Source organism: Tamandua tetradactyla, chromosome 2, assembly GCF_023851605.1.
Source record: "Tamandua tetradactyla isolate mTamTet1 chromosome 2, mTamTet1.pri, whole genome shotgun sequence".
NCBI classification, from domain to species: domain Eukaryota; kingdom Metazoa; phylum Chordata; class Mammalia; order Pilosa; family Myrmecophagidae; genus Tamandua; species Tamandua tetradactyla.
This window is the reverse complement of record NC_135328.1, coordinates 196,772,697-196,797,063: the sequence shown is the minus strand read 5'-3', so window position 1 is coordinate 196,797,063 and position 24,367 is coordinate 196,772,697. Positions and strand designations below refer to the sequence as shown.

The following is a 24,367-nucleotide window of genomic DNA, read 5'->3' as shown; positions in this document are numbered from 1 at the left end:
CATCAACACTTTTATTCAATATTGTACTAGATGTCTCAGCCAAAGCAATGAAAAAAAGTTATGAAGGAAGAAGTAATATTGTTTTTATTTTCAGGTAATATGAGTCTTTCTGTAGAAAATTCTATTAATCTAGATAAAAGCAACGATGAAGTGAATTTATCAATGTCACAGAATACGAGGGCAATATAAAAAAGTCCATTCTATTTTATATGCAAACAACTGGAAAATGCAATAAAAATATCATTGGCAATAGGATCCAAAACTACAAAATACTTGGAGACAAATTTATCAAAATATGTGTAATATTTGTACACTGAAAGAAATTAAAGCTGCCCTCAATAAGTGGAAGATAGAGACTCAGTGCAGTCCTAAGCAAAATCCCAACTGGCTTTTTTTTTTTTTTTTGTAGAAATTGACAAGCTTTTTCTAAAACTTGTGTGAAAATGCAGACTTCTAGAATAGCCAAAGCAATTTTAAGAAAGAACAAAGTTCGAGGGCCAAATGCTATACTATAATGCTACATTAATCAGAACAGTGTGATATTGGCATAAGGAGAAATATTGATCCATGGAACAGAATAGAGAGCCTAGTAATTGACTCTCAGAGACCCTCACATATATGGTTAATCGATTTTCAAACAATGTTCCAAGGGGGATAAGACAGTCTTTCCAACAAATGATGCTGGACTAACTGTATATCCAAATGGAAAAAAGTTGAATCTCAACAGTATCTTACCTCATTCACAGAAATTAAAGTTGAAATGGATCATAGACTAAAATGTTGAGGTTAAAGTGAAAAAACTTCTAGTGGAAAACATAGAAGAAAATTTCATGAGCTGCTGCTAAACCAAGATTTCTGAACTAGACCATGCACAGCATAGATCATTAAGAAAGAAGGAAAGGCAAACCACAGATTGGGAGAAAATAGTCACAATACATGTATCTGACATAGGTTGTGATTTGTATCTGGAATATGTAAAGCACTTTTACAGCTCAGTAAAATAAGAAGAGAAGCTAATTAAAAAATGGGCAAAAGATTTGAATGGATGCTTCACAAAACAAGATGTATGAATGGTCAATAGCACAATAAGCTCAACATCACTATTTAATCAGGAAAATTCGAATTAAAACTGTAGTGTGATGCCACCCCACGCCCTCACTAGAATGTGTTTAATTAAAAAGACTGTTTTAAGTGTTGATGAGAATGAGATGCAAGTGGAACTTTCTTACATTGTTAGTGGAAGTGTAAAGTGGCTATTCAGAAGTTTCTTATAAACACATGCTTACTCTATGACCCAGCAGCGAATCCGCTCCTAGGTATTCACCGGACTTGTACATGAATGTTCATGGTGGCGCTGTTCACCACATCCCAAACCTGGAAGCAGCCCACATGCCCATCAACCAGGAGAATGATAAACAAATGTGATCTATTCCTGCCGTAGAATACTCCTCAGTGATAAAAAGCAACAAACTATTGATACACGTAACATGGGTGATCTGAAAAACATGCTGAGCTATAGAAGTGACATAAAAATGTGTGTACTGTGTTATTCCATTCACATGAAACACTAGAAAAGGCAAAACTAGTTTGTAGTGACAGTTCAGGACATGCAACTGATTGCAAAGGGTCAGGAGGAAACTTTTTGGGAAATGACGGATATTCTCTATTTTAGCTGTGGTGGTCACTGGGGCATATAACTTACTGAACTTCATACTTCGAATGGAAGTATTTTATTTTTATGTTAATTATGCCTCAGTTAAGTAGATTAAATAATTAAAGGGTTGGAACTAGTTGGGGGTCCATCTTCCTTTCATCACTGTCTGCCAATCTTACACCCATGATAGGCAATTTCATTCTTCTTCTATAGGAATCATTATGTGGTTATCTTTTATATCATTAAGCACATTCCTGCCAGGGAATCCCATCCTGGGCCACCATATGGGTGAACAGTCAGTCCCCAGCAATATCTCAGCATTGCCAGTAATATTCATCCTGTGTTAAAAACATCTTGTAGGTCAGCTATCCAGTTAATATTGCCTGACTTTCCTTTGTCAATGTCTTTTTTTTTAAATTGTATAGGCTTTGTTTGTTTTTTGGAGGGCAGATATTCCCAGGTAGGGTAACACATGAAGCTATGAGTATATTCCTGTACGATCACAAAGTGCCTCAAAAGCTGTCTCATTTAACCTACCCTATAGGCCTATGAAGGGCCTGGCTTCTGTCACTCACCCACCGTACTCCCAGGTTCTGGCCAGAAACCAGCCTGGGTCCTGGCCAGGAGTGTGTTTGTGTTTTGGAGCGCTCAGTAGGGCATCTGTGCTGTTGATCATGGGTTCATTCTGTCAGTTAGTCATGAAGTGGGAATGAATTACAAGCCAGGCTCTTCTCCTCACAGACCTTTCAGAGCAGGGGTGAGATGTGATAAACAGTGTCACAGAAGGAGAATCATGGGTGCTCCTGGAACCAGGGGAACCTAAGGAGGGTCATTTTGGCTGAGCCATGAACGATGAGTAGGAGTTCACCATGCAAAAAAGAAGGGAGAAGGGTATTCTTGTCAGAGGAAACAGCATGCAAAGGCACAGGTAAGTGAGGGGCAAGGACCCAGACCCCACTTGGGGTCTCCCACTGGTCCCTTGGTCAGCTCAGGCCTGGGTAGAGAACAGCTGTTGGAAATGCTGAGGGCTGGCATTGAAGAAACCTTTCCCAGCCTTACACAGGAGGGAAATGAGTGTTGAACAAATAAGTGTGTGTGAGTGTGTTTCCGAAGAGGGTTGGGACTGGGTGGGGCTGTTTTCTCATCCTGGAGGCCAGGGGGAGATGTCTGTGAGATGCTGACCTTAAGAGTTAGGGGAGCCAGGTGGGCCTGGGGGTGGGGGACAGTTTTTCCGGGAGTGTGAGGGGAGGGTGGAACCTCTCGACCTGTTCCCGGGATCCGCTGAGCAGCCGCACAGGCTGACAATGGAAATGCTGGCGCAGGAGAAACGCCTCTATTCAGGTGTCTCGCGCTCATCTGCAAAGGCGGTGGCGGCGGCGGCTAATTTCGGGATTTGCTTGAACGGGGGTAATTGCTGCTAGTCGTCGCTGTTCCGGGTTGTTCCCTGCGAGAGAGGGAGGCAGCAGGGGGCGGCTGGCACGGCTCGGCTGAGCACTGTCCCCTGCGAGCAGCGCGGTGAAGTCTCAGGGGTGGCGCCCCCGCTGGAGCACCGGGATGGAGTGAGGGGTCCCCGGAGCCCAGCGCAGCCGGGCTGCGGCCCCCGAGGTCGTGCGAGCTGACGCTCATTTTACGGATGGGAGAAGAGCTGCAGGCAGGAAGGGACGTGTCAGGGTCACACCGGAGGGCCGGGCCGGGCTGCTGGGCTCCAGAGAACCACGCGGCCGCCGTGCACACTGTCCGCGCCCCCTTCCCTCCCTCGGCCCCGGGTCCCCGAGGGCGTCCCCAGGTGGGGGACGCGTGGGTATCAGGGCCTTTTCTCTGACCGCAGGAGAGCAGCGCGGCGGCGGGGTGACCGAGGCCAGCAGCCTCCTGGGGGGCTCTCCGCGGCGGCCGTGTGGCCGGAAGGGCTCCCCGTACCACACGGGGCAGCTGCACCCTGCGGTGCGCGTGGCCGACCTGCTGCAGCACATCAACCAGATGAAGACGGCCGAGGGCTACGGCTTCAAGCAGGAGTACGAGGTGGGCGCCCGGCCTGCCAGGACCCCTGCCAGGGCGCCCCCTTCTCCTCGCTGCGGATCCTGACCCTCACTCGGACAGTCCTCAAACTAGCTTAGCCCTTTTGGTCGTGACCCTCACCCTCATTCTAGTTCCACACTGACCTGGAGTCTCACACTTCACCTGGATCCTGATATGACTGTTAGCCTTAACCAGACCCCTGACACTGACTCTGACCTCTAACCTAACCCTACTCTGACTTTGACCCTGATCCTTATCCTAAGCCGTGTTTGAACTTGGATTTGAATCCTATCCTACCTCCATCTGCACTCTGACATGATCCTTATCCTAATCTGACCCTGATCTTCACCTTCTCTCTGACCCTCATTCTAAAATTTCTCTGAACTCTGACCTTGTTATTCCCTTTTTCCCAGTTCTCTAATCCACACTGCTTGGTTTTGAACCTGGTTCCTGGCTGATAAAGGAATATACGGTGATTTTATCTCAGGTCCCAAGTTTGGCCCGGAACCCAGCCCTACTGTGGTCTACCCTGTCCTGCCACGTCATCCTGGCTGAGGGGAAGGGGTCTGATGAGTTGGGGTGGGGGTGGGGGGTGGTTCCCTTCTGTACTGACTACCGCTTTCTCTTCTGGCAGAGTTTCTTTGAAGGTTGGGATGCCACGAAGAAGAAAGAAAAACCCAAGAGCGGCCGCCAGGAGGCTGTGCCTGCCTGTGAGTCTTGGGAAAAAGGTCCTTGGGCCTGGGGGAGAGGGTATTGGGGGTACAGCACAGCCAGAATGAGCTCAGATCATTCTCAAGAGATGACAGGAATACTGTCCACCTACTGTGTAGTTGTATTGAGTGCTTAGTGAGGGCAGCCCCTGTGCTGAGACTGATACACCCATTATCTCATTTATTCTTTATCAAAAACCCTGTGAAGTGAGAAATAAAATCCCCATCTTACGGATAAGGAAACTGAGGCTTGGAAGATTAAGACCCTTGCCCAAAGTCTCACAGCTAATAATAACCTGAGCAGCCCTCTGCCTCAGGCCTCCTTGAGTCCACAGTCCAGACTCTAAGCCCCGGCCTGGCCTGCCTCCCATGGTGCCCCGAGCTTACTGGCCGACCGTGGGCTTCTAGGCCTCCAGACGCCTTCTCTGACTACTCCAGCTCTCGGCAATCCAGTTCAGCCCCTGCCCAGCCCCTGACCACCTGCTCTGTGTTTACAGATGATCGGCACCGAGTGAAACTCCACCCGATGCTGGGAGACCCCGACGCCGACTATATTAACGCCAACTATATAGATGTGAGTGCCTCGGCCCTGCCATTCCTGCAGTCCCTGGCCATGCCCTGAGCTCCTCTTATATGCGGGATGCTGAACCTTGCCCTCCCCACTCCCAGCTCACTGTCCAGGCAGGGCAGAAACCTGTCAGGGGATAAGCAGAGGTTCCAAGGGCTGAATTCTGAGCACTCCCATGTCCTGCAGTCAGTGTTGGGGAACTCAGAAGAGGGGGAGGGTACAGGGAGCTGGAGCCATCAGGGAAGGCTTCCTGCAGGCGGGGGTCAGCCTGGCAGCTGAGCTGAGTGGGGGGGTGGGGTGGGGGTCTTTAGTAAAGCAGAAAGAAGGGAAGAGGTGAGACAGGTAGGCCTAGAGGTGAGGAAGGAGCCCCTCTGGATGAGAGGCTGAGAGGCTTGAAGGGTGGGATTCCAGTGATCCAAAGTGAAGCTGAAGAGCTAGGCAGGGGCTGGACTGTGAAGGCCCCAAATGGCAGGCTAAATAGTTTGAACTTTTTCCTAGGGACACCAGGGAGTTGTTAAAGTGTTTTGACTATGATCAGAGTGGTACTTCAAGTATAGTAACTCAGGTTTATTGAGCAGGTACTATGTGCTAAGCACATTATGCCCAATATATCATTTTGTATGATCTCTACAACAACCCTATGAGGCAGCTAGCATCATGGCCTTACTTTACAGATGAGACTGGGGCTCATCGAGAGGAAGCTGTTTTAGGTCACACAGCTAGTGAGTTGGGAAGAAGGGACTCAAACCTCAGCCTGTCTGTGGCTCCCAAGCCTTTGTGCTAACTGCTAGGCTGTCCTGCCATCAACTACAGTGGCTGGGTTTGGCTGGACCGAGATGGAGGGGTCAGAGACAGGGCTACCAGCCAGGAGGCCTAGCTTGGATATCAAACACAAGTAATAAGTCTATTCTCCAGGACTGAATGAGGGGTGAAACACGACAGGGCCCAGAGACCCTGCTCAGAGTCTTCCCTGCCCCACCCTGAAAACCAAATTTGGGAGTGAATCATTTATTCACTTATCAAATATATTTTGGACACCTACCCTGTGCCAGGCATTGTGCTTGGCATGAGGGATACAGCAAGGAATAAACAGCACAGACATTGTCCCTCCTTCCCGTGAACATGTGTATTCTAGCAGAGGAGGAAGACAAATATAAATACAAATAAAATAATTTCTGAGAATATGGGAAAGAGGCCAGAAAAGTGGAACGACTTTCTCAATGTTACACAACTTAGTAGCAGAGCCAGGGCTAGTCATGGCAGGCTGCATGGAAGAAGTGGGCTTGAGCTGGCTCTGAGTGGCCTGAGAAGAAAGGGAAGGACATCCTGCCTGGGGGAACAGCATAAACAGAGGCTTGGGCGGGAGGAGTAAGGCATGTGCCTGGGGTAGTGAGGTGGTCAAGGACTTTGGAGATGATCTACTCTCTCCCTCTTCTTCTCTGCCCTGGGGCCAGCTGTGCTGCACCATGTTTCCCAGAATCCATTGCCTTCTCCCCTACCTCCCACCTTCCACCTCCCATCCTCTCCCTTGGCTGGGGTGAGGACTGGGCCTGGCCTGTTGGACTTGGGGAGCTTTGATGACAGGGAGCCTCTCCTTGGACTTCTCCTTGGTCCCTCCAGGGACACGCCACTACACCCTCTCTGGCCTAGCCTGGCCCATCTGTCTCTGCTCTGCCTCGCCTGCTCACATCGCCCATTCTGGCCGCCCCTGTGCTCCGACCACCTCCATCTGCCTCTGGCCTAATTTCTGTCTCTTTTGCTTTATACTGTTCCCTCAATGGAATCATTAAGATTCGGATAAACCGAGAAGTAAGTATCTCTCTTCCCCTTTCCTCCTCCTCTTGTCTGTCTGACTGGCTGTACCTCAGACTCTCTCACAGTCTCTGGCTGTCTCTCTCTCTCTCTCTCTGTCCTCCTTCCCCTCCACTGTGTGTCCAATACCAACCGTCCATTTCAGCCAGGGGCCACCCAGGGCTGAAGACTCAGCAGTACCCCTGTTGTCAGCACTCCCCTCCCACCCTCTACTGCCTTGAGACAGGGCAGCTGTGTTGGGGGGTGCTCCTCCAGGCCCCTTCTGCACTGGCCTGGCCACCACCTCTGTTACCTTTGACCCCCAGTCCCCGCATTCCGGATGAGTCCTCGCTAGCTGCAGCTTCTGCAGGGCCTGAGGAGGGGCTGCGACACGGGGGAAGTCGCCCTGGGCAGCCCTGTCTTCTGCTTGGGGATCAAGGTCTTCCAGGAAGCGAGGACAGCCCTGGGTCATTCCCCTAAAACTGGTTTCCATAATGTTCAAATCTCTTCCTGATCATCAGTTTGCTTGAAATGTAGTCCAGCCACTTTGCTTTCCATTTAGCCCTAATTAGAAATTTTTGGGGGGGCGGAGGGGTGTGGATGGGTGTTTGGGTAATCTGTTAAAAAAAATTGCCATCTTTTTGGCCTCTAAGAAAAAACTAATTCATCTAAGTATGCTCTGATTTTAGTAGATATATATAATTTCCACGATATTTGATAACCGATAGGATTGTTGGCTATCTTACGGGTATTTCTTCTATTTTGTCTTTTTTATTTTAAAAGTATCTTTATTATTATCAAACTTTCAGACAATGTCAGATGCCTAATATATAAGGTGAAAAGTCCATCACGGTTGCATCTGCCAGGGATGACATTATGCCATATGGGCTTCCAGATTTGCCTCTTTATTTTGGCTGTGCTTATACAGTTGATTTGTAAAGTTCTCATAATAGAGGCTCGTGGAATGGAATGGATATATCCAGCCCTAGTGCCCTTTTAGTGGGTAAAGAATACATACAGGTTATTAACATTTAGCTTCTTACCTCTCAATTGCGCACTCAAAAAACTCACTCTTAAATCCCACCCACTTAGTATTTTATTGTCAGACTTTTAAGAAATACCCCTAGCGGACTTGGCTTCATGATACTGCAAATATCAGTTAACAATATTGTCACTGACTTAGCACCTGCTGTGTGCCAGACACTTGTGATACATTGAAAGATGTACCACCCTCTGCAAGGTAGGTACCATATTTACCCATTGGACAGATGGGAAAGTTGAGGCTTAGAGAAGTGAAGTCACCTGGTCAAGGACATTTGGTTCTTAATTGGCAGAGCTGTGCTCTGCCCACCCTTATACTAGACTGGTGGGTCTCTCCATCCAGGGAGCATCAGAATGCCCTAGGGGTCTTGCCCACAGTGCAGGTGCTCAGGCCTTCAGCTCCATTCAATCAGAGAGTGCAGGGAGAGCCCAGCTGTCTGCTCCAGGAGTAAGCTTGTAGGATGAGCAGATGCACCCTGGAGTGTAAAGACCAGTGTCCCCTAATGCTAGTCTCTAAAGAGGGTGTATTCTAGGCGATCTCTTATCTTCCTTTAAAATCTGATCATTTTAATCTTTTGAATTTCAGTGTATTCTATGTAGTATAATTTTGTAATAATACACATGTGCAATTAATAAGTTAATAGGAAGAGAGTATTACCTGCTGAAAAACTTTTTTCAAATAGGGCTGTTTTAATAAAATAGGTCTTGTGGCCACTGCACCTACTGTCTCCAAAAAGATCTACGCCAAATGACAAAAGAGGAGGACATGGAAACCATGCAGAAACATACATAATTGGGTTAAATTTTTGACTGGTTATATTGGGCAAATTGATCAATTTTAACTTTTTTTTTGGGGGGGGGCATGCATGGGCAAGGAATCGAACCGGGGTCTCCTGCATGGTAGGCATGTATTGTACCACTGAACCACCCATTCCCCCCACGTTGATAAATTTTCATTGAATTCTGTTCCTTAGCTGTTTACTGACAGTCATTTGAGTTCTGGCCCTGAGCTGGGCACTGGAGGAACAGAGGTGGATGAATCACATGAGGCCCTGCTCTTGTGGCCCATTCCTGGGCAAACTTATTTTAGGTGGAGTAAACTGTCCCCATCTTACTCCTACAGGGCGTGGGGAGGGGTCGGGAGGGGGAAGCCACTGGCAGCCCCTTTAGTGGGCCCCACTCTCATCCTCCGTCTCCATTCCCCGTCCGGGCTTGGTTGCCCTGCAGCCCCATGGAGGACTGGAAGCAGAGGCAACGGCTTGAAGCAACTACTAGGCTTAAAGTTCCTAGCAGTGGGGGCTGAGTGACTCTGGGAGGCTTTTTGTTATATTATGTTTTGATCATTTTTATGGGAATGGTATGTAGGCATACAATAGAATCTGGTGTGTGTGTGTGTGTGTGTGTGTGTGTGTGTGTGTGTGTGTGTGTCGCTGTTATCCTCACATCATAGAGGAGGAGCAGAGGCTTAGGGAGGCCTCGAGCCCAGCTACTTAAAGTGTGTTTCGAGGCCCTGCAGCATCGGCATCACCTGGGAGCTGGTAGGAAATGCACAGCTCCGGGGCCCACCCCAGCCCTTCTGAACCTGCCCTTAAACAAGTTCTCCAGGAGAGTCCTGTGCACACTTTAAAGGCTGAACAGCGTTGTCTTAGTGCTCAGAATCCCACAACTGCTACTTGGCAGATCTCTGGCTTGGACCCAGGTTCATCTGACTCCAAGATTCAGATTCTTCACATCCATAGGAAACCACCCTCCACCCCAGGAATTCTTGACATCCACACTATTTGGATCTCGAGGGGCACCGTTTGACATTTAAAATAGTACTAGTAATAATAATGGCTGCTATTGACTAATTATTGCCAGTAGTCAATAAAAAAAGTCAACTAATTATTGGCTTTGTGCTACATGCAGTGTCAAATACCTGACAGGTGACTATGTGCCCATCACAACAGCCGTGGGAGGTAAACACTACGATTATTTTCATTTTACGCATGTGAAAATCGAGGCAGAGAGAAGTGCAGGGATTTATTGAAGGGCACACAGCTAGCAAGAGATAGAGCTGGGTTTGAATCCTGGCGGTGTGACCTTTTGGGCCCTGGAAGCCCACAGGGCCGGAGAAATTGCTGGGGCCAGGCCTGATGGTTTCCCCTTTGCCAGTCCTGCTGTGTTTCTGCCCCATTCCGCCTTGCCTGTGCTGACCCCTGGGTACCTGGTGGGCTCTGTGCCCCCGAGAGATGAGGCCTTGTGGGCAGCTGCAGCCCTGGGGGTGGGCGTCGGGGTGGGGGGCTGCGTCCTCTCCTCAACCTGAGGGCTCTGTGGATGGAGGATGAAGTAGCTCTTGGCCCTCTTTTGTGGCAGTTAATGCAGGGAAAGTGCTTAATACGTGACCATAACAGGTTCTCAAAAAATATTTATTGTTCATTTTAAAGATTAAAAAAACCAACATTTTTACCTAAGCGCCATCCTAAATCTCCTCATTTACTCCCTGAAGCCTTCATCTGACCCCCTGGGCTCTGGGTGACTCTGGTGTAGGGGGGAGGGTCCTGCCCTTCCTTCCCCATTCCCTCTGCCCCCACCTCGGGGGCTGGAATAGTTGACAAGACCCAGAGACCCAGGCTGGGGTTTGAAATTGATTAAAACCTCTGGGGCTTTGGGTCCGGGGCAAGGTCACCCTGGACAATTTGTCCTAAAATAAACATCCTGGTTGTAAGCAAACTGTGGATAATTGTCCCCAGTTTATAGGTGGGGAAACCCTCGAGATCAGAGAGGAGTTGCGTCCTTCTTGGGGTCACACAACAAAGGTGGGGTTAAGCCCCAGGCACTGATGTCCCTGCTGCACGTCCCTCCTTACTTGGGGACTGGGAGGACAGGGTCACTCTGGTTAGGAGGTCCTGGGGATGAGGGTGGGACAGTTTGCTGAGGGGAGGGAGGGCAAAGGAGGTTCGAGGGAGTGAGGGGCCCTGGGGTCTTACCATGCTCTCTTCTTTCCAGGGTTACCACAGGTCAAACCACTTCATAGCCACTCAAGGTATCTGGCACCTCTGCCCATGTGACCTCCCCACCCCTGTCTGCCCATCAGTGAGCTGCATTGCCCTCTGCCTGCCTTTCTGCTTGGCTCCTGTCTGTCTTCCCATGAGTCTGCCTGTCTGAGCCACTCTTCGGTGGGTCTCCTGGAATCTGGCCATGCCAGCCTTTGCCTGCTGTTGTGTTGTCTCTGTCTGCTTTCTGTCCCATCTGTCTGTCTCCATGGGGTGCATGCAGAAAGGGCTAGCCAGGCCCAGTCCTCACCACATATATTCTGCCTCTCAGTCTGCTGGCTGCCTGAGCACATCAGCTATGTCTCTTTTCCCAGATTGTCCATCTGTCCATCCCTCCTAGAGATTTGTGCCATGGACCAAGGGTCTGGCCCTCCAGTTCTGCCTCCTGGGTCCAACTCAGGATGACCCGGGTCTCCCTGCCAGACCCTCTCATGATACTGCCCACCCCAGGCCTGGTTTGGCTGTTGGTGGGGTGTGGGGGGTGTATGGGCAGGAAGCCTCATGGCCTGGGTGGTGGTGCTGGGCAGCAGCGTGTGCTGGCCCTGGGCGAAGGCCTTGCCTCAGGGTCGAGCACCTGCTGCACCTCCAGGGCCGAAGCCTGAGATGGTTTACGACTTCTGGCGCATGGTGTGGCAGGAGCACTGTTCCAGCATTGTCATGATCACCAAGCTGGTGGAGGTGGGCAGGGTAAGCAGGGCCTCAGGGTGGGGTGAGGAGCCTGGGGCCTGGAGGGGGGGGCGGTGAAGGGGCCACTGAGACCAGCCTTGTGGGGACCGCAGGTGAAATGTTCCCGGTACTGGCCAGAAGACTCGGACATGTATGGGGACATCAAGATCTCGCTGGTGAAGACGGAGACTCTAGCTGAATACGCCGTGCGCACGTTTGCCCTGGAGCGGGTGAGTTGTATCATCCCTTACCTCCCTCCTCCACTCCCCCCTTCCCCGTCTCCCCCAGCCCAGCTGTGCGGAGGGGGCTGCAGGGGTGAGGAGGGCACCTCTGGCCTCCATGGCGAGGCAGCTACTCGATAACTGCTGGAAGGGTGGGGAGACGGCACCTGTCTTTGCTGGTGATGCCAAGAGGCATTGGGATAATGAAGATGAGGAGGATGACTGCTGGCAGGCATTTTGACTGTGCTGAGCCCATTACACAGTCTCTTATTTAGCTCTGGAAAGCTCTCTGGGATTAGGTGGGCATCATTAGCCCCATTTTACAGATGGAGAAAGAGGTTGTCTCTCATACGAGGCTGCAGGGCCAGTGACTGGCCGGAGAGTTCCGTCTGTCCACAATCCCGTTTGATCTGCTCTGTAGAATTCTTTAAACTGAAATGATCTCCTGGGGTCACACAGCAACCTGGTGGCAGTGGTGGGCATTTAATAACACAGGCTTAATAACATCAGGCAGCTTGGGCTCTAATGTCTGTCCAGGGTGGTTTCTCCTCTTTGAGCCCCAGTTTTTCCATTTGCACAACGGGACGTTATGCCCACCTCGTAAGCTTATCTCACACGTGAGACGATCACTACACAGCCTGGCACACAGTAAGTGTCTAAGAGATGTTGGCAGTGGTTGCCTGTGTATCCTGTTGTCTCCCCCAGAGAGGCTACTCTGCCCGGCATGAGGTCCGCCAGTTCCACTTCACAGCGTGGCCAGAGCACGGCGTCCCCTACCATGCCACGGGCCTGCTGGCCTTCATCCGGCGAGTGAAGGCCTCCACGCCCCCGGATGCTGGGCCCGTGGTCATCCACTGCAGGTGGGGCTCTGGGGATCCAAGGAGAAGAGGGGCCAGAGAGAGTCAGGATGGGAGTGGGGAGGGGGTTCAAGGTCCCCAAAAGGGAAAGGCCTGGACTTCTCCTGCTTGGAGACAGAGGAGAGAAGAGAGAATGGCACCAAGGCTCTTGGATCTTTGACTCTTAAGTTGGCACTCCCGTGTGCCCCTCTGCCCCAAGACCGGGGGAACGCTTGGTCCCGATGTTGAGAAGGTGCTAGAGACACAGAGGTGGTGAGGGGTTGGCGAAGCACCTGGCAGGATCCAGTCCGGTTTGCTCTCCCTCAGCGAGCACTCACTGCACGCCTGCTGTCTGCTGGTTTAGGCCAGATACTGGAAGGATTTCATCATCTCAGGCCCAAACCCTTTGGTTTCCCTCATCTCTTGGCCTTCCCTGCAGCCCCTGACCTTCACTTTCTCTTCCTTTCCCAGATCTTGACTTCACTGGCTTCTGTGACCCCTCCTGCCTTCCCCCTGCTCTTCTTCCTCCCTGGCTCCTCATCTGGCCTCTTCAGTGGGGACCCAGCTCCTTGTTCTGGTCCCATGCCTGTTCTCCTTCTGACAAGCTGAACATCTAACTCACGTGGCTTCAGCAAGCCCCCGCAAGCCCTTGACCTCTATATCTTGTCCTGGTCCCCCTGCCATTACTCTTCCAGCTGCCTTCTTTCTGGCTTCTGCTGGAAGAAGCCTCTTTGTGTCCTCTGTCCCCTGTGTGGTGTAGATATGATCAGGTGCCCTAGTCAGCTTCTCTCTCTTCTTCTCAATCCCGGGCCCCTTCTGCAAGGCTCTGATCTGACCTGGGCCCGCTCTCTCCCCAGCGCGGGCACCGGCCGCACAGGTTGCTACATCGTCCTGGATGTGATGCTGGACATGGCAGAGTGTGAGGGTGTCGTGGACATTTACAACTGCGTGAAGACCCTCTGCTCCCGGCGCGTCAATATGATACAGACTGAGGTGTGGGGACCCAGCCTTGCCCCTGTCACGCCCTCCAAGACCTGGATCCCTCCTGGAGGAGCCCAAGGCTGGTGGGGTGTGAGAGAGTGTCCTTAGGCTCCTCCCTACCCTAGAATTTTCTCTTGTTCTTTCTTATCCCAGAACTCAGGCTGCTGACCTCTTAGGATCTCCCCAAACTCAGCTCCACTGTCTTCTGTTGGTTGAGGTCAAACAGCAGTGGGTCAAGGGCATGGCTCTGCAGTCAGGACATAACTGGGTTTATATTTTCATTAGGCTTGAGAACTTGGGCTGTCCCCTCACCTCTCCGAGCTTCTTACAGCACTGTTATAGGGATGAAATGTGAGGTATGAGCATAAAGGCACAGCACAGTGCCTGCCACAAGGATGCTCAATAAAAGTAGCTGTTATTATCATTATTATCATCATTTTCCCCATGCTTGGGCTAAAAATGTCCATGAACAATTGTTTCAAATAAGGATGGGCACCAGTGACTTGGAATACATGATTGGACTCCATCTCAGAGCTTCAACCTTGAGCTTGCCTCACCCTAACCCTAATATCCCTGCCCCCAAATCTCCACCACTGTTCCTGCGTGTTCTCACCCATTCCAGGAACAGTACATCTTCATCCACGATGCAATCCTGGAGGCCTGCCTGTGTGGGGAGACCACCATCCCTGTCAGCGAGTTCAAGGCCACCTATAAGGAGATGGTCCGCATCGACCCTCAGAGTAATTCCTCCCAGCTGCGGGAAGAGTTCCAGGTGTGGATGAGTGTGTGTGTGTATGTGTGTGTAGGTATATGAGTTGTGTATGTATGTGTAGATATGTGAGTGCTGTGATGTCCTCCTTGCCGTGGGAGTCACTTTGGGCCAAGCAGGAGGGACCACACTGAGAGTCCAGCTAGAGGGATGTAGTTTGGCTGCAAGGAAGGACTTTGGGACAGTGGAGGAAGTGGTACATCAAAGTGGTTAAGAGCCCGGACTTTGAAGGCAGATAAAGCTGATTCACATCTCGACTGACGTAATTAAGAGCACTGAGTAGCCTTGACAAGTCGCTTTGCCTCGTTAAGCTTCAGTTTTATTCCTCATAAAAAAAAGTTAATATCTACTTTATAAGGTTTGTAATCATCAAGATTCTTTTGGCTGAAAGTGACAGAAATATAGCTAAACTGGCTCCTGTAACTAAAAGTTCTGAGGGTGATGCAGCTTCAGTTGTGGCTAGATCCAGGGGCTCAAATGTTGCTGCCAGGACCTAGTCTTTGTCCAGTTTTAGTTCTGCTCTCCTCCATGTTTGGCTTTATTCTCAAGCCAGCACCCAGGGATCCAGCAGTGTCAGGCTCATGTTGTCTCTACTCTCAGGAAATTCACTGGACAGAGGCACTTTCTGCTCCCAATATCCCACAAAAAGTCTTAGACTATTCCTGAACTAGTCACTGGGACCAGAGCGTTGGAACACACTGATAGGTCCCAGCCTTGGTCATACACCCTAGGCCTGGTTCCCTGGCAGGGGGCAGGGGGCGGGGAGGGGGTTGGCGGGATAGGGCCACCTTACCCAGGTCACATGGACCAAAATGGGTTCAATTTTCATACGATGAATTGCTGCCCCTTCCAGGGTGGAAGGGGGCTGATGCAATCAGTTATTGCCATGGTCACACGGGTGTGCTTCCTGAGGGATAGTGCCGTCACGGGGCTCACCACTGGTCTCTTGTCAGGAGGTTGGAATAGCTTTGGTTTTCTGGAGACAAGTGTGAGAGCGGTCACTAGGTGGGCAGAGCCTCAGATGTCCTCTGTCCTCTAGGGTTCCTGCGAGAGTTCAGCAGGGTGGCAAATGCTGGTGCCTGATGCTCTAGAGCTGGCACAGAGTGTCCCAGTTTTGTTCTTGGAGAAGGTTGTTGAGCTTTGGGATTCATGATAGACTGGGGCTCCTTGATAGGGATCCTCAAGAACTAGAGAAAAAAACTATGTGTACCATTGTGAATGAATGAATCTGGAATGGCATAAGGCATGAAGGCAGGGGGATGGAGGAGATGACCTTGGAGTCTCTGGCTTGACCTAGTACAAAGTGTTCAGGACTCGCATTCCTTTCAGACCAAAGAATCACCACCTCTGCCAGCTACCTGGGATTTGCTTTGTGGAAGAAGCAGAGGCTTCAGGGCTTGCTGAATGGAAGGGCCTGATAAGTCAACAGTGATTATTATGCCTTCTGCTCAGTGAGCCCCAGGTGTGCCAACTTAGAGCTTGGTGCTTGGCATTATCTCACTTTACCCTCTTAACAGCCACAAGGGGTAGGTATATTATGAACCCAGTTTATAGTTGAGGAAATTGAGACTGAGAGATATAATAGCTTGAAGTCACATGGGTGAGTGAGGAGGCAGCCCATTTGGCATCCAGAGCTCTGTCCAGGTCCTGCGTGGCCTCGTGGGCACGTGAGAAGGTCGTGACCTCTACCCCACCTTGCACCCCCGTGGAGGGGACTCCTGGCCAGATGATCTCACAGGGGAGCCGTGGGCCCAGGAGGTGGGGACCTGGGTCCCGGCTTTCCTTCCCTTCTCTCTGGACCCCAGTTTTCTTATCCATAAAATGGGGTGAATGACCCAGCCCAGTCTCCTTCCCAAGGCTGTGAGGAGACCCAGCAGGCGCTGGACGTTACCCCTGCCCCCATCCCTCCCCCAACTCCTTACAGACGCTGAACTCGGTCACGCCGCCGCTGGACGTGGAGGAGTGCAGCATCGCCCTGCTGCCCCGGAACCGCGACAAGAACCGCAGCATGGATGTCCTGCCGCCCGACCGCTGCCTGCCCTTTCTCATCTCCACGGACGGGGACCCCAACAACTACATCAACGCGGCCCTGACTGATGTGAGGGCTCAAGGGGACGTGGGAAGGTCCAGGAGCTGAGGGCTCTGAAGTTGGGGACCTCCTCTGCCTTTTCTGGGGGCCCTCCTGTGGGGTGATTTTCCTACCTCAGTGATCTTCCATTCGGGGCACTTGAGTGGGGGCCAGGGTCCTGGAGCTCAGGCAGGGCTGGTTCAGGCCCCAGTGGAGCCTGGGGCAGGATGAATGCTTCAGGGGGCTTTGGCTAGGGAGGATTAGCTGGGCTTGGGGTGTCAGGCCACTTGTCCAGAGTGTGGGGAATTTGTCCTGGGGTGAATGAGCCAGACCTGTGCCAGCCCTCGGAGCCTGAAGGAGGACCAGGTCAGGAAATGGGGGTTGTAGGAGAAGAACATTGGGAGATGCAGGGGGGCATGGCACAGGGTGGGGTAAGGCAAGGCCCCAGGAGGTGACTGAGGGCTGGAGCACTGATGGAGAGAAGGTCAGTGCAGGACCCACCTGGCAGGATGGGCTCAGGGAAGGGCGAGCAGAGTCAGTGCCTGCTCACTGCTCAGAGAGCCTGAGCTGGGGCCTCAGAACCGTGAGTCATGGAATTGGAGGGGCCATAAGAAATTAATTTAATCAAAAGTATTTGTTGAACCCTGTATCATGTGCTCAGTATGGGATATACCCAGAAATCTGGGCTTTGCATTTGGGGTGGGGGGGGCACAGCCAATGTAACAAATACATAATGGAATATTATACTATGAAACATTGCATAGGTAATTTCTTCAAAAAAACAACCAGGTAGAAGAAGTGTTTATTGTAGGTTTTGGTGTGGGTGTGTATGACTGTTTGCCATGAGATGGAGGTAAGGGAGGGCTTCCTTGAGGAGGCAGCAGTTAAACAGGGACCAGAACAAAGTGCAAGAGCGAGTCACGCAGCATCCGAGGAAGATGTTCCAGGCAGCGGGCCTAGCAGATGCCGAGGCCCTGAGGCGGGGACAAGTGTGGCCGGCCTCTCTCTGCGTTAGAGAACCTTTTGCTGTTCAGTTCCTAGAATCCCATGGGGCTTGGGCACCAGAGACCTGGGGGCCACGCTGTCAACGCAGGCCTCAGCGCACCCGCCAACCTCTGAAAGGCGCTGGGGGGCTGAGCTGTCCAGCTCAGGGTGGGCAGGGCGGAGAGGACACACTCTGCCAGAGGCTTGCCCGCACCACGGGCCGCGACCGGGGTCCTGCTGAGTCCTGGTGTCCTTGCAGAGCTACACGCGGAGCGCGGCCTTCATTGTGACCCTGCACCCGCTGCAGAGCACCACGCCCGACTTCTGGCGGCTGGTCTATGACTACGGGTGCACGTCCATCGTCATGCTCAACCAGCTGAACCAGTCCAACTCCGCCTGGGTGAGGGCCCCGCTGGTGGGCAGCAGTTTGTTCAAGGGCACTGTCCTCAAAGGCAGGCGTTTGATCCCAGCTCTGCCTGCTTGTTGTGTGACCGTAGGCAAGTCCTTCTCCCTCCCAGAGGCACGGTTTCCTCATCTTTAAAATGGAGAGTGTCAGACCAGAGCAATAGCGCTCTTCATTAGAAGATTACAGTGCCAGGGACTCTGCTTTATGTTTATGGTTCTATTTACTATCTTACATGACCCTGGCATGAAAGCTTCAGGTGAGAAAATCAAGACCCAGAGAGGTGAAGCAAATTCTTCAAGGTCACATAGCTGGGAAGTGGTAGAGCTGTGCCCCCTACCCCGGGCTGCCTCCTTTCAGAGCCTCTGCATTTTTAGTCATTCAACCAAACTGCCCATTATGGAGGCCTTTGAAGCAGAGTAAAATTTAAGCCTCCTTATTCTCTGGCTCTGTGACCTAGGGTAAGTTGAGTTGCCTCTTTGAGCTTCAGTGTCCTTTCTGTAAAATGGGGACTATACAGGACCCGGTCTCCTTGGGTTCCTGAGAGGCCCATGCGAGACAGATGTTAGATACTTAGCACTGTGCTAGGCCCAGCAGGTATGGGATGGCAGGGATGAAGATGATGATGAGGTGATGGTGGCTTCTAAGTCATTCCAGGTACTGGCTCTGTGACCACAGCTCAGGAGTGGCCCCTCCAGCAGCCTGCTTCCTTTTGGGGCTCCAAAGTGCAGAGCTCCTGGGAAGTGCAGATTTCCATCCTTCTGGACCCAGGTGGCCATAGCCTCTAGCTCACCTCCACTCGAGCCTCCTGCTGCCCCAGCTATGGGCCGCAGGAGGTCAGGAGGATTTGCTATACAATGAGGTTGACAGCCTCTTAATGGCTACCTCAAGAAGACGACATTAACTTTTATGAATCAGGCACTTGATGGAAATGACCAGACCTGCAGAGAAATGGACTCTTAGAGCCTGGGTGGGGATCTGGAAGGAATCCCAGCTGTGACAGGGAGGGGTGCCCTGGCTGGGGTGGAGGCACCCAGAGGGAGGCTTATGTAGACATCATTTACTGATGACCTATCTGCTCATTCATTCAATCAACTTTTCCCATGGGCTCCTCTGTGCCAGGTCCTTCAGTGGGCAGTAGGGAGACAGAGGGAAAAGACAGCCCCTTCCAGGATCTTGTGGTCCAGAGGGAAGTAGGTACAAAAATGGTTGGTGACAACACATAGGACAAAGGGCTATCAGAACCTTCACAGGAGCATGGGGGAGCCTGGGAAGGTAGTGCATTGGGGAGGACTTCCTGGAGGAGGCAGTGCCTAAGCTGAGAGTGGGAAGAGTAGAGTTAACTAGGTGAAGAACTCGGGGAAGAGTGATCAATGGAGACAAAACAATATGTGCAAAGGACTTGCCAGGATCCCAGGCAAAAAGAAGGTAGTGTCCTTTCCTCATGGGGCTGTGGTTAGAGATGGAAGCAGATGGAGTGCAGTGCCATTCTGGAAGGGAGCTTGTGGGCATTGACAGATGGGGAAACTTGGAACAAGAGAAAGGAAGGGCTGTGCCTAAGCTCTTGGCAGAGCTGAGGATGGAAGGTGGGCTCTGAACTGCCTAGCCTGGTGTATAGTATATGTGCTACCTTGAGTCTGTGGCCTGGCTGTGGGGTGCATTGAGGATCCTGATGCCCTGGGAGGGCTCTGGGCCTGGAGTCAGGGTGCCGAGCTGTGTTGCAGCATCGGGGTCACCCCACCTCTGTGAGCTGGAACTGAAGGGCAGAGGCAGTGAGGGCTGTGGTGGGGTTCTGGGGCAGGTGGGATTCATCTGAGGCCTAACCCTGGAGGGAGGCAGCTACATGTAGGTGTGTCTGTGTGCATGTGCCCATACGTGTGTGTGTCCATGAGTGTGGTAAGGTGTAGATATATAGCCATATGGCCGTGGGTGTCAGTGCAGAATGCACTGGGGAAGGTGGGTGCTCTAGACTGATGGAGAGTGAGGGGCGGGCCAGGAGCGTGGGAACCCCAGGGCAAGTGTGGAGTGCTGGGGGTGGGGGTGGGTGGCAGCTGTTCCCCGGCTGTTCCACTCAGCTCTCGTCTCTTGGTGCCCGTGCCCCAGCCCTGCCTGCAGTACTGGCCAGAGCCGGGCCGGCAGCAGTATGGCCACATGGAGGTGGAGTTTGTGTCGGGCACAGTGGATGAGGACTTGGTGGCCCGTGTCTTCCGGGTACAGAACATCTCTCGGGTGAGCGTTGGGGGGAGTCCAGGGTGAGAACCTGGGTGGTGGCTGGGACAGCCTTTAGTGACCCTCCTGAGGTCACCCGGTGCTGATGTCCTCCTGCCTGTCCACGTCCCCAGTTGCAGGAGGGGCATCTGCTGGTGCGGCACTTCCAGTTCCTGCGCTGGTCCGCATACCGGGACACGCCTGACTCCAGGAAGGCCTTCCTGCACCTGCTGGCCGAGGTGGACAAGTGGCAGGCAGAGAGTGGGGACGGGCGCACTGTTGTGCACTGCCTGTGAGTGCTGGCCCTGTGGGAGGGTGGGGGCAGGAGGTGGGGCAGAGGTCCAGACTGAGAGACCCCCCAAGGCTGGCACCAAGACGCCTGGGCTCACAGAGGGCTGTGGCCTGTTTTCCCTGGAGGGACCCAGTCAGCTTCCAGGGTATGGCTTCACCCTGAACAACTGTCCAGTACCCTTTGTGTGACCTTTGACCTTGCCAGTTAAGTCCTGTGTCTGCATATTTTACCTTATGAAGATGGTAGGACACTTTAAGCCAAAAGAATTCCAATCTTTGTTCATTTATGCACGTGTGCAACTCTTGTATGAATTCATTCACTCATTCATTCATATACATGCCCTCATTTATACACTCATTTATTCACTCATGCCTGGGTGCATTCACCTTGGCTCCCCACTTTTTGTGCTTTCAGCAATGATTGGCCCTTCTCAGTGCCAGGCTAGGGACCTAAGTCAGTCAAGCCTGAGGGGCTAGCAGTTCTAGTGGGAGAGTCCCTCACACCCCAAGAGCACCCCACACCCTGGAACCACAGGGCATGAAGGAGGCGAAGGACATTGGGAATGGGAGCGACTGTGGGACGGGCCTCGTGTCTGTGCCTTGTGTGTCGGTGTTGCAGGGGCTGTGATGGGTGTCCTCAGTGTTCGTTTTCCATCTTGCTGTTGGGTTTTTGCTCACTGTTCCACTGTCCTTCTCTGTCGCTGTCTTTGACTCAGTGTCTTTCTCTTAGAGTGTGGCTGGACTCTTTTCTTTCAGAATCTGCTGTCTTTTCTCCTTGAGGATCTATTTTCCTAGATGTCTTTGGATGCCAGTCTTAGCTTCTGTCTGTGGCCCCTGTACATTTGGGTCCTGCTGCTCCCCTCTGGGCCCTCTGCCCCCGAGACCCCCACACCCACACTGTTCCCTAGTCCTGTCTTTCACCTTCTGGGCCCCCTGACCCTGCCCCCTCCCTTCTGGGCCCCTGGCCCCGCCCCTTCTCCCTTGAGGGGGGCCGCCCCCTGACCCCGCCCCCTCCCTTCCGGGCCCCCTGACCCGGCCCCCCATCCCTTGCGGGCTCCTCCTGTCTTATAGGTTTCCCTGCCCTGCTCTTCGCTTTTGGATTTGCTGGGCCCATCCCTCACCCACGGTTCCGGGATCCCACCCCGAATCTTTTCTGCCTCTCCACTTTAGGAACGGGGGTGGCCGCAGCGGCACCTTCTGCGCCTGCGCCACGGTGTTGGAGATGATCCGCTGCCACAGCCTGGTGGACGTTTTCTTTGCTGCCAAAACGCTTCGTAACTACAAGCCCAATATGGTGGAGACCCTGGTGAGGAGTCATCTACCCCAGGCCCAGCCCTTCTAACCTCAGGGTTTCACGCCGGGCCAGGTCCCTCAACATCCACTCCCGCGAAGGCATCCTCTACAGTTGGGCCCTGGGATCCAGTCCTGTGGTGTCAGAATTTACTCTCACTGGCCCCCTTCCCCCAGGGATGTGCCACGGTTCACACATACCCCCCTGCTGCCACTCTCCCACCCAGTATTAAGGAGGACTGGGCTCAGATTGTTCCTCTCCCTCTTCCCCACCCAGGACCAGTATCACTTTTGCTACGACGTGGCCCTGGAGTTCCTGGAGGGGCTGGAGTCAAGATAGCACGGGCCCATGGCCTGGGCACCCACTGCACGCTCAGGGGCAGGCCCACTGTCCGGACTGGCGAGGAAGACCTGTGCTCCCAACTCTGCTCAGCCCTAGCCCCCATGGGGGAAAACACTGGAATGGGCCCTGGGCCATCTTGGTGCCCCCCTTCCACAGCAGGCAGGGTCTTTCACCATTATTGGGGGCCAGCAATGGGCCAAGGAGGAGCTTAAGCCAGGCTGCAGCCCTGCCCCACCTCCATGGAGTTCTCCAGGCCTGTGCCGAGAGGTGTGGCACTGTCTGGCAGTGCTGACGGACTCAGAACTGCCACCTTTGGGAGACCCAGGCTCAAGTCCCTTAACTCCCTTCCAGCCTTGACACGTGTGAGGCCCTGCAGAGGGTGTGTCAGGTCAAAGTTTCCATCCAGCTTGGCTCCCTCTGGCTATGGGTGGAAGATGAATGGGGACGTGGCATCTAGAATGCCATCTGGCCCAGTCTCTGAGGGTCCTGGGGATGCTGGGCCCTGCCTTTATTTGCCAGTGGTTCTTCCCAGTCCTTCCTACATCTCACCGCTCTCTGCAGCCCCTGGAATATTTTGCTCACGATCCTGCCCCACCTTTGCTATCCTGACAAGTGCTCTGAGCTTCCCTGAACCAGGATCTGCCCATCCCTATCCTGCCTGACCCATTGTCTGCAGAATGAGGTCACCTTAGCCCTCTCTTCCCATCACGTTCAGGCCTCACGGGCCTAGTCCTATGGAGCCCGAGGCAGTGGCAATCTGCAAGGCTGAACAGCACCCCCTGGGCAGGCTGCTCACTGGGGAGGGGGCGGTCCCAGAGCAGGGGTACTCAAACGCCTAGAGTTTGGAGGAAGAAGGGGTATTTTGGGGTGGAGGATCTCTGCTTATTTTGTTTGCTTATTTTGTGTGGTTTTTTTTTTTTTTTTTTTGATGGGTGGGTGGAAAGGTCTCTTTAAATGAGGCAGACCACACCCCCATTCTGTGCCTCAATTTCCCCATCTATAAACTGTAGATATGACTACTGACCTACCTCGCAGGGGGCTGTGGGGAGGCATAAGCTAATGTTTGTAAAGCGCTTTGTAAATAAACGTGCTCTCTGAATGCCACAAAGCGACCCTGTGTGTGTCTGACCTACCTTACTGGAGCCGGCTCACCTGCCTCCTGCCTCCTGCCTCCAGTGGACATGAGGGCCCTGGTCTGGGGTTCGGAGGCCCCCACAACCTGGTGGGGGTGTGGACCAGAGCACCACTTCAGAGTCCTTCCACCTGCAGAGGCAGTTCTAAGGAGCCTGGCCATTGCTGCATCCACCCAGGTCTTCCGGCTTTATCTTCAGAAGCCCCTAGGGTCGCAGGGCTTTCTGTCTCCTCACTGGGGGCTTGGATCATGTTTGAATTCTTCTGTGTAGTGTGGAAGGCTCAGGCCTTGGTGTTAGGTGGTCTTAGCTCTACTAAGACTCTGGGCACGTCAGCTGTCCTCTGCACGCCTTGGTTTCTCATTTGTAAAATGGAGCTGAAGCTATCAGGATCAGATGAGACAGTGATTGTTAAGTGCCTTAGTGGTATCTGAGGGCCAAAAGGGCTCAGTTTACAAATGTGCAGAGGAGGTGGGGACAGAGGAGACACACCATTGAGGAGGAGAATCCAGCTGTCCGAGGCCAACCTATTCCCAAGGCTTCCTTGTTGGGTGGAGTGGAAGAGGTGTGGACTGGGAGTTAGGGACCCAAGTCACTCTTGGCTCTGTCACTAACTTATTATGTGACCTTGAGTGGAACACTTTTATGTTTCTGGGTCTTGGTTTCTTCATATGGAGACTTGGTGAGGTTTTTCTGGCTCTAGGATGCAATGATTCTATTCACTCACTGGTTGACTCTGCCTCAGTTTCTCTATTGGCAAAGGATATGGTCCATTCTGACAACCTCACATTTCAACATGCATTAATCTGAATTTAAACTGTATTGAGTAGCTATGATCTCACTGGGCTGGATAGACCACGGCAGGACCCCTGCCCTCAATCTTAACTGACCTCTAAACCTTATCTAATGGATCACAAATATATGCCACAGATACTGGCCAAGAAATAAAAGTGTGAGTTGTTTTGGTCATTAGAATGTGGCAAAAGTGACATTGGGTGAGTTCTGGACCCTAAGACTCAAGAGTCAGTGCAGCTTTTGCTTTTGCCCTCTTGGAACTCTGCCTTAAGACTGCCATTTGGGAATCCTGTCTAGTCTACTGGAGGGTTTGAGGGCACATGGAAGAGAATCAACTGCCAAACCTGTGAATAAAGCCATCTTGGACCTCCCAGCCCCGCCAACCCATCAGGTAAGTGGGGCTGCATGAATAAATCTAGATGAAGGAACTGCCCAATGAAACCAAGTCACTGGGAATGATAATAAATTTGTTCTTTCTTTTAAGCCAATAAGTTTTGGGATCATTTGTTATGCAGCAAAAACTAACTGATACACATGTTCAGGGCAGTGTGGATGCAACTTCACTCG

At 52.2% G+C, this 24,367-nt stretch overlaps 1 protein-coding gene across 2 annotated transcripts in view; it reads left to right on the top strand.

Moving 5' to 3' along the window:
* Positions 1-22,987, top strand: part of PTPRU (protein tyrosine phosphatase receptor type U) — a 103,542-nt gene extending 80,555 nt beyond the window's left edge. For both annotated transcript variants that reach the window (XM_077150541.1, XM_077150542.1), the window contains 15 exons: positions 3,483-3,673; positions 4,305-4,380; positions 4,878-4,954; positions 10,769-10,805; positions 11,405-11,502; positions 11,595-11,711; positions 12,408-12,562; positions 13,396-13,531; positions 14,142-14,291; positions 16,213-16,386; positions 17,600-17,740; positions 19,847-19,972; positions 20,086-20,243; positions 21,413-21,548; positions 21,810-22,987. In XM_077150541.1, the coding sequence (XP_077006656.1) occupies positions 3,483-3,673; positions 4,305-4,380; positions 4,878-4,954; positions 10,769-10,805; positions 11,405-11,502; positions 11,595-11,711; positions 12,408-12,562; positions 13,396-13,531; positions 14,142-14,291; positions 16,213-16,386; positions 17,600-17,740; positions 19,847-19,972; positions 20,086-20,243; positions 21,413-21,548; positions 21,810-21,872 (1,835 nt within the window). In that variant the 3' untranslated portion in view covers positions 21,873-22,987. The remainder of the gene's footprint in view (positions 1-3,482; positions 3,674-4,304; positions 4,381-4,877; positions 4,955-10,768; positions 10,806-11,404; positions 11,503-11,594; positions 11,712-12,407; positions 12,563-13,395; positions 13,532-14,141; positions 14,292-16,212; positions 16,387-17,599; positions 17,741-19,846; positions 19,973-20,085; positions 20,244-21,412; positions 21,549-21,809) is intronic.
* The last annotated feature ends 1,380 nt before the right edge of the window (positions 22,988-24,367 follow it).